This window comes from Panicum virgatum, chromosome 1K (genome assembly GCF_016808335.1).
Source record: "Panicum virgatum strain AP13 chromosome 1K, P.virgatum_v5, whole genome shotgun sequence".
Taxonomy (NCBI): domain Eukaryota; kingdom Viridiplantae; phylum Streptophyta; class Magnoliopsida; order Poales; family Poaceae; genus Panicum; species Panicum virgatum.
In genome coordinates, this window is record NC_053136.1 from 3353444 (window position 1) to 3368105 (window position 14662).

A 14662-nucleotide genomic window follows, 5' to 3' on the forward strand; every position below is an offset into this window, starting at 1 on the left:
ACAAAATGATTTCAAAAATACAACATGACTTTGATAACCTTAAATTGATCAGAATTTACAAAATCATCTTAATGAAAAAAGCTATCAAAGTCTTGCCTAAACCCCTTGGACAATTAACTTGGCATGTCTTTTCTTGTGGTCAAACGAAGTACAAAGTTTAGGACAATACCATAAAAGCAAATAATGCGTCGAATATTAAAGAAAGTTAAGAAAAATACTGTGAAGGCTTCATGGTGGTAGGCAAAAGACAAAAATATCCACGTCCCAAATAACATTCATCCAAGTTAAATTCCCCTTACAACCATTCAAGTAGAGCCTAATGCTACACTTTTAAGATCCAAGTGTTAGTTCTCACTTGGATGGAAGCGAAGTACCTTAAGATCACTCTTTGGTTTAGTTGCATAAAGACCATTTAGTTCACACTTTTTTCCGTTCTATTTTAAGTTCTCTCTCGTTGAATAAGTGTTTGCTTTGGGAAATGAGATACTCTATTGTCATTCATTCAAATTCATATTTTATTTCAAAAACAGATTGTGTCGATTTATCCCCATCTTTCTTTTTTATATCTACATAATTTATACAAACATTTAGAAGTAGGTTGTTCCCTGAAATTGAAATTTCATAGGATTATGATGCGTCACCGATTGCGTAGATCATCGTATAACAAGCCGTGTGTGCTCCACGACTAATTCATCGTGAGGGTACCACTCCCTAAGCAGTAAAGATCTGTCTTTCTCCCCCGCAAAGATGTCATCTGGCGATTTTCGTTGCAACTTTACACTAGAAACGGAAAAAAACAGTTTTCCGTTACCTGACGTTAGATAACTGAAAGTCTGAAACGAAAAAAAAAACACGACAATCTTTTAACAGCCTTAACGAGCGGCGAACGCGCACGTGTGAAATGAAGCCGCCGCAGCCTCACTCTACCTCTGCTGCCCTCTGCTTTGCTATTTTTGCACCCAATCATTTACCCCCGCCCTGCACCGGAGCCTAGAGCCGCCGCTGCCCGGGCCCACCCGCAGCGACCCGTCGCGCCCGAATCCGGGCAGATCCTCGATTGGTCGACGCCTCCTCCCCCCCCTCCCCTTCCCCGCGTTGCTCGCCCCCGACAATTTTCCCCCAAATCCCCCAAATCCCCGAGCTCCTCCGAATCCGCGAACCCCGCCACCCCGGCCCCCGCCGCTTGCCGCCGTACGGCCATCCCGGTGCCGAATCGTCGCAGTTGCCGGTTGCCTCGTCCGGCCGCCCCCCGCGTGGCCCCGCCGGGATTCTAGGGTTTCGGGCGGGCCGACCCCAGGGGTCCTCCAATTCGCGGGCCCGGCTCCACGCCCCTGGGCCCCGGACCGCGCGCGCAGGCTCTGATCGCTGCTGCATGGTTGTCGCGGGCTGCCCCCGCGTGGGCGCCGGCGCTCGCTTGCTGCGCTGATACATGACACCGCTGGTACAGTGCTGTTTCTGCTCAATTGGGAGGCATTCTAGCTCGGATTCAGCGCAAGATAGATCCTTTCTTGCTATTGCGGTGTGTGCTGAAAAAAAGTTTGCTCCTTTGAATCCTTTTGTTTTCACACACTTGCTCATCTGGGTCCGCTGCATCCAGTGGCTCTGCGCAGGATGACCTGAGGCTTTTCCAGCGGCGAAGATGAATGTGGGGCAGGCTGCCCACCTGTCCGGGCAGATGTCTGGGCAGGCAGCTCAGATGAATCAGGTTGCCAACAGCGGTCTTGGTGTTGTTGGTGTTGGCGGTGCCGACGGGCTCCAGCAGCACCAGCCGATGCAGGATATGGCGGCGGACCAGCAGTTTGTGATGCTTCGGACCGCTATGCGCGAAAAGATGTAAGTGTTTATTGCTGTTGACTTGACTGAAGTAGACTATTCTTGTAGCCAGGGTATTGATTGTACTGAGTTAGTGAGTCTCGGCTGGCAGAAGGGCGGCATATCCTGAGTCTTGACACTTAGCAGCAAATCCAGAATGTTAAGATGCTCTGGCAATAAATATTGCCAATTAATCTTTGTACAGCTAATGTTATATCCTTTCAATAATTATGAAGGAGACAATGGATGCATTACTTATGTTATTGGCTTCCCTTTACATTTTGAGATTAGTTGAATCCCTTCCTCAAGCCCCCAAACCTTTTGAACCATGTATAGCACTGATCTTTTTTACTATTCTTAAATCGGCAGATTCGAGTATATAGGAAAGAAACAATCATCGGCTGAGTGGCGGAAGCGGTTGCCGGAACTTGCAAAGCGGCTTGAGGAGATCTTGTATAGGAAATTCCCAAACAGGGTACTGCTATCGCTTTCCCTTTGCTTTTGCGATGCTCTGGTCTAATAGCAATCACTTACTTTTTGGGGGACAAAAAGTAAATCTTTCTGTTTCATGATTTTGATTTTTTTTTAATCCTGGTATTGTTTGAACAGAATGACTACCACAATATGATGAAGGGACCGGTTGAGCCACAATTGCAGTTTGCTATTAAGACCCTGAGTGCTCAGAACCAGCAAAATCAACAAAACCCACAAGTGTCAAGGCAAATAGCATCTTCCTCTGGCTATGGCACGATGATTCCAACACCTGGTATGACGCAAAGCTCCAGTGGAAATTCTAGGATTCCTTATGTCACAGACAACAATACTCTTTCATCATCTGGTTCAAGCATGGTTCCTCAGAATGCCAACATGGTTGCCTCGATGCCAGGTGCATATAATTTTACTTCCAAATTCTTTGGCCTGTGGTTTCCATTACCTGAAGCCCTCCTCTAGCCATGGTCTAGCTCTGCATGCTAAAAAGGGCACACCTCTTTGAGGCTCTCGCTTATATGCCTTATACTAAAAATATATCTGTTGGCTACATCTGTAAACCAGGAGCATGCCTTTTTACTCTGTATTGTCAGGAAGTAGATTTGATCACTTTAGAAAGAAAAGCCAGGAAGCAGAAGCTTATGCAGTGCCTAACTGGCCCACCATCTATTCTTAGTTTTTTTTTCTGCTAGTCTCTTTATATTCCGCTGCTCAATCTTATTCCTCTGTGCAGGTTCGATGTCTAACGGGTACCAGCATTTAAATAACACCATTGCACAAAATTCTACCCCAAATAGCATCCAATCAACAATGGGTTCAGTTGGTGTTCAGCGACAACTACCTCATATGATCCCAACTCCAGGATTCAGCAATCAACAGAATGTACCTGCCAATCCTGACTATTCAAATGGAACTGGATATTTCAATGGTGAGTCAGCTGTGGCATCACATATGCAGCACCAGAAGCAATTTTCTAGCAACCAAAATAGCAATCAAATTCAGCACATTGGGGGCCACAGTAATTCTGGGATACATTCAAGCATGCTGGATAACTCGTCTGCATATGGTCTATCAGATGGGCACATGAATGGTGGAATAGGATTGCACGGGTCAAACATGCAGCTAACAAACAGGACTTCAGCACAAGAAGCATATATGAATATATCAAACCCTTATGGAAATTCGCCCAAACCTCTGCAGCAACAATTCAATCAGCACCCTCAGCAGAGAATACCGAGTAAGCTTGATGTCTTTTGGCATATGCATCCTCTTTTCACTGCCATCTTATGGATGATTGTCCTATAGGCCATAACCTGACATTATGTTTGCAAAGAAGTGAAGAACACCAATTGAAAAGTTGCAATGATTCTAGTCCAAACTTGAACCTGTATAGTATCATCATTTAAATCTATTGTCGGCAGTAGCGCAAACTAACTAGCTGGATTATTCTTCACCAGTTAGGGAACACAGAAAAAATAGCACATGCTGCTTCTTATACTTCTAATGTGTTACTTGACCCAAGGAATGCGATGATACATTCACTGATTTAGTATATGTAGTACCAGTCTGAATATCTTCAGATGGAGCTGGTAGGCGTGTATGGTATGCTTTCGATAATTCAATGATTATTTAAGTCCATATCTGTTAGCTTTGAACCAGTGTTATAGCTTATTGTTATGAATGAAATTATTCTAAATAGGGACAACATTGCATCTCCCCTCTTTCTGTAGTACATAATAGAAGGTTCTAGAGTTTTCATAAGCAAACAACCTATATGATCTGTACTTAGGGAGGCGGTACAACCTCCTTTTGTTAAGCTTGGCATTATTGTTTCTAATTGAGTAATTTATCATGCATTTAGTTTAAAAATTGTGGCATTGCAATTACATAAACTGCATTTTTTTTTGTGTGTGTGTAGCATCAGTTGATATGGCTGGTTCTGGCAGCTTTTATGCTACTGGCTCTACACCTTTAACCACAGTGAATAGCCAGAGCATGAATGTTGCAAATTTGCAGTCTAGATCAAGAATGAATTCAATGTTGGTTAACAATCAGTTAAACATCCAGTCCATTCAACCACAGTCTCAGATAAAAACTGAGGTTTTGGATCAACCAGAAAAGGTGAACTTTCAGTCGTCACAGTTGACTCATGACCAACTACTACGCCAGCACTCAATGCCACAACATCAGGTGCAGCCCAATTCCCAGTTTGTTCAAAATCAGTATCATATAAATCAACAGCAGCCAAATCCACAGCATCAGCAGGCTATGCTGAGGAGCAATTCCTTTAAACAGTCTCAAATGGCTTCCAGCCATTCAATGCAACTGTCAGAACAGGGGACTCTGCCACACACTGAATTGGTATCTTCGCAGGCTAGTGATCCTGTTGATCTTCCAAACTTCCAGGGCCAATACCAACAAAGAAATGCTCTTGACAATGTTAAAGGAGGGCAGATGTTTGGTCATTTGTCTGGCTCTCAAAATTTTCATGCTTCTGCCTCACATGTTTCTCAGCAATTGTTGCCCTCTAATCCGCAGCTTGATGACGGTTCCAATGATGTGAGCTATGGGCTGAAAGGATCACAGACAGACCAAATGCTGCGGCCTCAATGGCAGCCACAAACAATGGAAAAGGCTCCTATGACTACTAATTCATCACTTGAAAAACAAATACATGAAGATTTTTGTCAAAGAACCATGGCACAGGATGGAGCGCAGCAACCATTTTCATCTGATTGGCGTCTTTCTCATGGCACTGTGACTTCAATTGATCCTGCTGTGCCAAAGCCCACAGGTGGGGGATTTGAACAGGTCACTGGAAACATCCATTACCTCCGTCAGATAAGGTGGTTGTTGTTACTGTTTCATGCAAAATCATGCACATATCCTGTTGGGAGTTGTAAGTTCCATGGTTGTGTTCAGGTACAAGAGCTTTTGAAGCATTTTCAGAACTGTCAAAGAAAAGATTGTTCGTACAGGAGCTGCAGTAGGTCAAAAATGGTGTTTCAGCATTACAAAACTTGTGTCGATGAGCAGTGTCCTGTATGCAGCATTGTAAGGAAGTTTTTGCGCCAATCGACTGAACAGGCATCTAAGCAAAAAGCTCTCGAGTCTAGAAAACTTGCTCAACAAAATGTGACTCAAAGAATCATGAATGGGGTAGAAGGTGATAGAATGGATGTTGACCCAGTGTCAGCTGAAGTATTTGATGATCAACCATCTGTACCAAAACGTTTAAAGATGCAGCCTCCATCACCCAGAGCTCCAGAGAATGATATCTCTATAACCTCCAATCCTCATGTAAACTCAGGCTTTGTATTGCAGGAAACACAGCCTGAGCAGCTTGAGCACAGTAACAGAGGGACATATTTGAAACGGGAGATAGATGCAAAGGCTGACGTGCGAGCTCCACAAAAGCCCATAAAAATTGATTACGGTATTGATGGAAATGTGACTACAAGGCATAACGTGATTCCAAGTGCTCCGAATGATGTGAACATCAAGCAAGAGAACTTGTCCATTGACAAAGAGACAAGTGAAATAACCACTGAGGTTAAGAATGAAACAAATGATCCAACAGATGCCACAGTGTCTAAATCAGGAAAACCAAAAATAAAAGGTGTCTCATTGACTGAATTGTTCACTCCAGAACAAATAAAGGAACATATCGACAGCTTAAGGCTGTGGGTTGGTCAGGTATGATTTTTTCTTAAAGTAACCCCTTGTGTTTTATTTCATTTGAAAAAATTGCAAAGATGATTAGAGAGATGACAATAGTGATTAGAAAAAAAATAAAAAAATGTACTTCATGCTTGCCTGTTAGCAATTCGGGTAGGCTAGAGATGAAACCCAACAGGATCCTTGGTTATGAAAGGTTTTTACCAATGGATAGCTAGTTCCTCTCTCCCTTGCGTCCTTGCTACTGTAGTAACTAGAACATAATTACAGACTATACTTAACAATATAGCTTTGCCAGGCACTAGTTAGCAAGTCTGGACTCTGGAGAAAATTCTTTACATGCCAGGGACTAGATGGGGCTTGATTTAGTCCCATCCTTGTTTTCCAAGATGGATGGGACTTGAAAATTATTCTTGGGTTCTAGGACATTGCAACTTGTGCCATACTCCCTCCGTCCCATAAAACAAGTCATACTAGGAATTCTAAAACAAATTAACAAGAAGGTAAAATGACCATGTTTGTCCCTATATATTATCCATGTTTGGCACTAATTGATTCTTGCATGCACATGCACTTTCTAAATAGAGTAGGGTGACTTGTTTTTGGGGACAAATTTTGAATCCCAAGATGACTAGTATTTTGGGACGGATGGAGTATCTTACAAAAAAAGGGCATTTTACCCTCTTTGTCAGAAATTACGGATGATTTGTTATCCTTTTTTTTTTTTGCAAATACAACAATTTACTCTTGGCTAAAACTATTGTGCATACTGCTGTTTCACATTGCTTCTGGTAAACTTGTGCCTTAACCATACAGTATATTTATGGGCGGAACTAACTTTTAAATGCTCCATCATTTGACAGAGTAAGGCTAAAGCTGAAAAGAATCAAGCTATTGGTCACTCTGAGAATGAGAACTCTTGCCAGCTCTGTAGAGTGGAGAAACTTACTTTTGAACCCCCACCAATATATTGTTCTCCTTGTGGAGCTCGGATAAAGCGAAATGCACCATACTACACTGTAGGTACTGGTGATACACGCCATTTCTTCTGTATCCCTTGTTACAATGAATCCCGTGGTGAGACTATCGAGGTTGAAGGCCAAACATTTTTGAAGGCGAAGTTAGAGAAAAAAAGAAATGATGAGGAAACGGAAGAATGGGTAAGTCCCTCATTTCCATTGATACGATCGTACCGTCAAAGCTCACATTTTCTGATGTCTTTGTTCTGTGCTAAACATTTTCAAATGACGCGTTCTGCAGTGGGTTCAGTGTGATAAGTGTGAATGCTGGCAACATCAAATTTGTGCTCTATTTAACGGCAGAAGAAATGATGGAGGGCAAGCTGAATATACTTGCCCCAATTGTTATGTTGAAGAGGTGAAATGTGGGCTGCGCAAGCCTTTACCACAGAGTGCAGTTCTTGGGGCAAAAGACCTGCCGAGAACTGTTCTTAGTGATCATATTGAAGATCGGCTCTTTAAACGACTTAAGCAGGAGAAACAGGACCGTGCGGCTGCTGCCGGGAAAAATATTGATGAGGTTAGTGAGATTAGATCTTTTCTGTTAAGGTTGATACGCTGAATGGACCAACTGGGAAGAGCTTGGTTGTACCTTAAGTGACTTGAGGAAAGCGTACCAATTAAATCAAAATTTCAACTTATGACTCACATTTACATTTATTCTGCTAATTCTCCAAGACTTAATATGAATTAAAATGGGCAATCTACAAGATGGAGAATAAAAGTCAACAAACATTTTTTATGCAATTTGGAGCAAGCAAATATGCTTTCCTTATTTTACCTGATTTTCCAATCATAGTGTGGAAAGGCAGTTTCTTTATTGCAATTTGATGATTCAAGCACAATGAGTTTTGCTCATAAGATAAAGTTTTATTCAGTAAGCATTACATTTTATATTTCTGTTGGCATGGTTCTTTGTTATTTATTAACGAGATAATAGCCTTTGATGAGAATTGGGAGTGCTGTCTGTCTATAAGAATATAAGCTTACTGTGGATAGCAAATAGGCCGAACAAAATTGGTTGCTTTGCTCCCATACAACCAACATCACCATAGCAACTAGTTGTTGCAGTGGTCTTTTGCTGGGGTTTCATTCCTCCTTACCCAAGCAACTACAGCCACTTAGGTGTGTTTGGTCTAGTGTGTTAAGGGTATAATAGTCAAGGGTAGTATGGGGATACATATAGTACGTGAGAGCACCCAAACTGTAGAATAGGAGATTAGAATACTACCCTTGACTATTATACCCTTAACATAGTGCTCCCGGTTTTTGACAAGAGGGTGCCACAAAAGCTAAAAGGCAAATTCTATAGGACAGCAATTCGTCCGGCGATGCTATACGGTGCTGAATGTTGGCCTACAAAAAGGCGACATGTCCAGCAACTGAGTGTAGCAGAGATGCGGATGTTGCGGTGGTTTTGCGGGCACACAAGGAGGGATAGAGTCCGGAACGAAGTTATTCGGGATAGGGTCGGAGTGGCACCAATTGAGGAGAAACTTACCCAGCATCGGCTGAGATGGTTTGGACATGTCCAACGAAGGCCTCCTGAGGCGCCGGTGCGTAATGGGGTTCTTGAGCGGGTCGATAATGTAAAGAGGGGTAGAGGTAGACCTAAACTGACATGGGATGAGTCGGTTAAGAGAGACCTTAAGGATTGGAATCTCTAAAGAGATAGCTTTGGATAGGAGCGCTTGGAGACTAGCTATCAATGTGCCTGAACCTTGAACTTATTTCTTTCGGGTTTCATCTCTAGCCTACCCCAACTTGCTTGGGAAAAAAGGCTATGTTGTTGTTGTTGTTGTAAGAGTAAATTAGCTTTCTTGTCTGTAAGAAGGGTGGGTTATAGGCCCTGTCATCGGTAACACTGTGGGCTTCTCTACTTTTCTTCTTCTTAATATATTGATGCGCAGCTCTCCTGCACGTTCGAGAAAAAAAAAACATCACCATAGCAGGTGAAGTGGGTAAGAAATGTCATGCATGGCAGGTTTTTATCCCTCTGTACTGAAGCAGCTTCCTGAAGTGCTTAGGTATTTTTTTGAAAAGAAACAGCAGGGGAACCCCCTACTGTGGTATATATATTAAAAGGAGAAAACAAAATAAAATAGAAAATGTACAGATCCCGAGAAGGGCAACAACAGCACAAGAGTGCCCCCAACGGAGAGAAAAAGTTACCTTGGTATTAGTGCCACAACAGCACAAGTGCTCAGGTTTTTATTTGGATTATAATAGGATGGCATGCTAGATAGCAGGAAAAATTACCTTGGTATGCAATTATTTATTTACTTTGTGTACTTGTTTCCCTTGTGTATGTACTGTTTAAGTATTTTTTTTCCTCGGTACACCCAGCAAGTTGGACTCCTGGTATAGTGTCCTTTTCTCCAAAAGTTTACTTCTAACTGTTCCTTACATGTTAGATTCCTGGAGCGGAAGGTCTTGTCGTCAGGGTTGTTTCATCTGTGGATAAGAAGTTGGAGGTTAAACCACGTTTTATGGAAATTTTTGGAGAAGACAACTACCCTCAAGAGTTCCCTTACAAGTCCAAGGTAAGAATTAGTTCTTGACATTTGAAGCCTGAATTGTGGTCCCACACATACGCAAACTAATTTCTGCAACTGTATCTTTATGAAATGTTGGACAGGCTGTTCTCTTGTTCCAGAAAATAGAAGGTGTGGAAGTATGCCTATTTGGAATGTATGTTCAAGAATTTGGTGCAGAATGCTCTTTCCCAAACCAGCGTCGTGTTTATTTATCATACTTGGATTCTGTTAAGTACTTCAGACCTGAGATTAAAACAGTATCGGGAGAGGCCTTACGTACATTCGTGTATCATGAAATTCTGGTAATTTACAATCTACTATGTTGAGTTTCTTGTGACTAATACGAATCCATTGTTTTACCAGGCTTGTCAAAACTGTATGAAAACATTTGATGGAAACTGTTTTCCCCCTTTTTGAGCAAGCGATTGTTTTTTGTCTAATATTTCTTCACTGTACAGATAGGGTATCTTGAATACTGTAAACTGCGTGGATTCACAAGCTGTTACATATGGGCTTGCCCACCTTTGAAGGGTGAAGATTACATCTTATATTGCCATCCTGAGATTCAAAAGACTCCAAAATCTGACAAACTGCGGGAGTGGTAAGACCTTGGATTGCCAATTTGTTACTCTTTTTGCCCTTTCGCTCCTTCATTTCTAATATCTTCGATACTCAGGTACTTATCTATGCTGCGGAAAGCTTCTAAGGAGGGAATTGTTGTTGAGCTGACAAATCTCTATGACCATTTCTTCATGAATACTATGGGGGAATGCAAGGCTAAGGTGACTGCGGCTCGCTTGCCGTACTTCGATGGAGATTATTGGCCAGGAGCTGCAGAAGATATGATCAGTCAACTCCGTCAAGAAGAGGATGACCGCAAGCTTCAGAAGAAGAGTAAGACAAAGAAGATTATCACAAAAAGAGCTCTTAAAGCTGCTGGCCACACAGATCTCAGTGGGAATGCTTCCAAGGATGCTATGCTGATGCAAAAGGTAAAGATTTTACTTGATCTCTGTGTGTTTCTTACTAATGCTCTATAATGGGTGATACTATACAAAGGTGACCCTTTTGTTCACAAATAGGTAAGCCCATCAGATAAGAGAACAAATGGGCCTATTAATTGGGCCATCGCATAAAGATGTAAAAGATTATTCTGAGCACAAAAATATTTCTGAGGGAAAAATATTTCGGTCAAAAATAGTAATTGTTCCGGAACAAATAAAAACATTCCATGAAAAAAATTATTCTGGGTAAGAAATAAAGATGTTCCATGAGAACAAAACAAAATGTTCTGGGGGAAAAGTATTCTGAACAAGGGAAAAAATTTCATGCAAAAATAGGAATTGTTTTGAGAACAAATGAAAAATGTTCCAAGCACATAGAAGAATAGAATTTCGTTGTGTTTCTTACTAATGCTCTATAATGGGTGATACTATACAAAGGTGACCCTTTTGTTCACAAATAGGTAAGCCCGTAAGCCCATCAGATAAGAGAACAAATGGGCCTATTAGATGGGCCATCAGATAAAGATGTAAAAAAATATTCTGAGTACAAAAATATTTCTGAGTGAAAAATATTTCGTTGAAAATAGTAATTTTTCTGGAACGAATAAAAACATTCCAAGAAAAAAATATTCTGGGTAAGAAATAAAGATGTTCCATCAAAATAGAATTTTTTTCTGAGAAAAAAACAAAATGTTCGGGGGGGGGGGATTCTGAACAAGAAAAAATTTCGTACAAAATAAGAATCGTTCTGAGAACAAATGAAAATGTTCCAAGCATATAAAAGAATGCCCCCATGCTCTATTCAACGTTGAATAATATTTTTTTCAGAAATTCGACATATATTCATGTATGATCTTATTTTATTGCATTAGTTTTTTAAATAGCGAAATAGTTCAAACGAATTTAAAAAGTAACTTGCAGTTTTAGAGGTAAATGTGTTTAAAGATTTGATTATGTACTGTAGCGAGCCCTGTGACCAATACTGCAGCGATAACTGTAGAAAGTACCGTAGCAATACGGACTTCGCTGTGGCCTGCGATTCCCTTCCAATCCATAGCTGCCACATCCCACATGGGTGACTGGGCTGATCAGGGTTGGATGCCCGTGAAATTGGATTGGCATTGTAGAAATTTTGTACTACTTGGGTTGCATATTTACCACAATTCATTTTCGGTGTATGCAGCTTGGAGAAACCATACATCCTATGAAGGAAGATTTCATTATGGTCCATTTACAGTATTCATGTAGTCACTGTTGTGTCCTTATGGTGTCAGGAAGACGTTGGGTTTGCCATCAATGCAGAAGCTTTTACATCTGTGACAAGTAAGTTGAATTCTTTGGCAATATTAGACCATGCTGGACTGCACATATGTGATTTATGATTTACCTATTCTGACCTACGTTCAATGTTTATAAGCATTACCACCGAGTAAGTTTCTTGTAATGATTGGTTATTATAGTACCCAGCAAGGCAATGTAGCAATCCAATGATGTAATGTCCCATATTATTGCCATTCTTAAACATATTTCATTTAAATTGCGGATGGCTATGTCATCATTTTTTATAATATTTGTCTTGTATACCGGTTTTCAAGGTGGATAAACTATTAATTCTTGTTAGGTTCTTTTGTTGAAATTGATTTTTGTTTTGTTGGTGCAGGTGTTATGACGCAGAACAACAACTTGAAGACAGGGAGAGGCACCCAACTAACAGTAGAGACGCACATATGCTCCATCCGGTACTAATCCTTTTTATTCTCTGTGAAGAGCAGGAGCAGATAGTCTTAAGATATTAGTTGATTGGTACTAACCCTTTTTCATTCTCTGTATAGAATTGGAGCAAATAATCTCTGAACTATTATGTGATTCTTTGTATTTTAGGTTGATATTATCGGGGTGCCCAAAGATACAAAAGATAGAGATGACATCTTAGAAAGTGAGTTTTTTGACACCAGGCAGGCATTTCTTAGTCTTTGTCAAGGAAACCATTATCAGTATGACACACTTCGCCGTGCAAAGCATTCATCAATGATGGTGTTGTACCACCTACACAATCCAACTGCACCAGCATTTGTCACTACATGCAATGTCTGCTGTCATGATATTGAAACTGGTCAAGGCTGGCGATGTGAAGTTTGTCCAGATTTCGATGTGTGCAATGCTTGTTTCTCAAAAGGAGCAGTCATTCATCCTCACAATTTAACAAACCATCCATCAGCTGCAGACCGTGATGCCCAAAACGCAGAAGCTCGGCAAATGCGTGTTCAACAGGTAAAGCCTTCTTTTAGTTGTTCCCACAAGTTAAATGTTCTTGTTCCACCATTGCTAAAAGATGTGATTTCAGTTAGATCATCTGTCACACTTCCACTTGCTGGAATCACTTGCCTAAATTGATTTTCTTTTTCATGATGCTGCAGCTAAGGAAGATGCTTGATCTTCTGGTACATGCATCAACATGCCGCTCTGGTAGTTGCCAGTATCCTAACTGCCGGAAAGTCAAGGGACTATTCCGTCATGGGATGCAGTGCAAAACACGTGCTTCTGGAGGCTGTGTCCTTTGCAAGAAAATGTGGTACATGCTTCAACTCCATGCCCGAGCTTGCAAAGATTCAGAATGCAATGTGCCGCGTTGCAGGTGTGTTAATTCATTCCACTTGTATTCCGTCTCCCTGGCCCAATTGTGCTAATGCATGTAGCATTACCATCTGCAATAACACCTGATTACTTGTAACTATACACAGGGATCTCAAGGAACACCTTAGAAGGTTGCAACAGCAGTCTGATTCCAGGAGGAGGGCTGCTGTAAATGAAATGATGAGGCAAAGAGCAGCGGAAGTCGCCGCAAATGAGTAGTTGCATCTGTACAGGTATACTTTGTGGAAAGAGGATAGGAGGAAGTATGCAGGGTTGCCCTCCTCATTCCCACACCAAGGGGAAAGCTTGGGATGGCTGAATTGTAGGGTGTAGGTAAAGAACAGCTGCTTCTCATGGATTCTTTCGACTAAGGTCTTGGGCATCCTCCACCATGGCTAACAACGTGTAGGATGGGGGGCCTGCGCACCTTCCTCCAAAGAGCTGAAGCGGAAGGGTGCAGCACCATAGTCTGGAATTTGTTTGCACCCCCTCCAGTGCTAACCAGCTCCACCCTGCTTCCTGTGCTGTCGTCGACGTCGTCATCATCATCGACGGGGCTCAGCCCTTGGGTGTGGTGATTCTTTGATTTGACCTGTACTAGCTGAACTGATCCCCCTTGTTGCTGTTTGCTGATGATGTATAATAGGTGTCTCTGGACAGAGTCTGTATTGCTGAAAATTTGGTGTAGATGTTTCCCTCTCCAGTTTCTTCTTGTTCCAGTCCAGGAGAGGGATATAGGTTAAAAAGGTAAAAGGGAAGGGCGTTATTGGACAAGTATTATTTGTTTATTTCTGCCCCCCATTTTGTAGACGCATCTTTGTTTAAAGTATAAAGCAAAGTAAATCCACCATCTCGTCTCTTGCAGGAGCAGCACTGCTCCTTCGATCTTTTGCTCTTTCAGGTGCAGCTGACCAATGGAGGCAGGAGGGCGTGTGCTAGTCTTGACTCTGGACTATACTTTATCTTGGTTTGAATGGAACTGGAACTTTATACTCCGTTCGAATTTGTAGTGCATACTTTATTTTGGGAAGGTTAGAATGATAACCCTGCAACTAGATTATAATATTTCAAAGAACTTCCAGGATATTTGGTTTCATAAATTTTGTCAGAAAACACTGGTCAAAGCAAAGTTTTGTGGGATGTGGTTAAGAGCGTCTCCAAGAGTCTTTTTAAAATCTACTCTCTAAATCATCATTTAGAGTCATTTGAGTAAAAATCGTTTTCTATATCTTTGTATTTTCTAACAACTTTTTTATATTTTGTATGTAGTCTAGAGAACCATTCTGGTTCTCCATCTTTGGAATAGAGGATGTCTATATTTAGATATCCAATTGAAGAGACTATTGGATGGTATTTTTTCATCAAGATCTCTCTTTCTGTAAACTAGAAAAGATATGAAGAGTCTCTTAGGATGCTCTAATCTCGAGCTTTATAATTTTCACTGAAAATTAATTAAATTATATAAAGATTATATTAATACATCCACATT

The 14662-nt window shown here is 41.3% G+C and overlaps 1 protein-coding gene across 2 annotated transcripts; it reads left to right on the forward strand.

The window, feature by feature from the left end:
• The first annotated feature begins 982 nt into the window (after positions 1 to 982).
• Positions 983 to 14020, forward strand: LOC120643686 (probable histone acetyltransferase HAC-like 1). Of its 2 annotated transcripts, none has more exons than XM_039920234.1 (17): positions 983 to 1441; positions 1598 to 1833; positions 2182 to 2287; positions 2422 to 2698; positions 3035 to 3538; positions 4220 to 5997; positions 6843 to 7139; positions 7240 to 7518; positions 9413 to 9541; positions 9637 to 9837; positions 9994 to 10136; positions 10212 to 10527; positions 11723 to 11862; positions 12200 to 12278; positions 12421 to 12810; positions 12957 to 13174; positions 13281 to 14020. In XM_039920234.1, exons 2-17 carry the CDS (start codon positions 1640 to 1642, stop codon positions 13390 to 13392), a joined length of 5163 nt encoding a protein of 1720 aa, XP_039776168.1. In that variant the 5' UTR covers positions 983 to 1441; positions 1598 to 1639; the 3' UTR covers positions 13393 to 14020. The 2 variants fall into 2 exon arrangements, with proteins under 2 accessions (XP_039776168.1, XP_039776100.1); XM_039920166.1 differs by having other exon boundaries at positions 986 to 1519.
• The last annotated feature ends 642 nt before the right edge of the window (positions 14021 to 14662 follow it).

Bases quoted from the DNA above. Each gene is read 5' to 3' on its own strand.
- LOC120643686 (XM_039920234.1), top strand. From the start codon at position 1,640: ATGAATGTGGGGCAGGCTGCCCACCTGTCCGGGCAGATGTCTGGGCAG. The intron at 1,834-2,181 runs GTAAGTGTTTAT...TTAAATCGGCAG, and splicing joins ACCGCTATGCGCGAAAAGAT to ATTCGAGTATATAGGAAAGA. The intron at 10,528-11,722 runs GTAAAGATTTTA...CGGTGTATGCAG, and splicing joins ATGCTATGCTGATGCAAAAG to CTTGGAGAAACCATACATCC.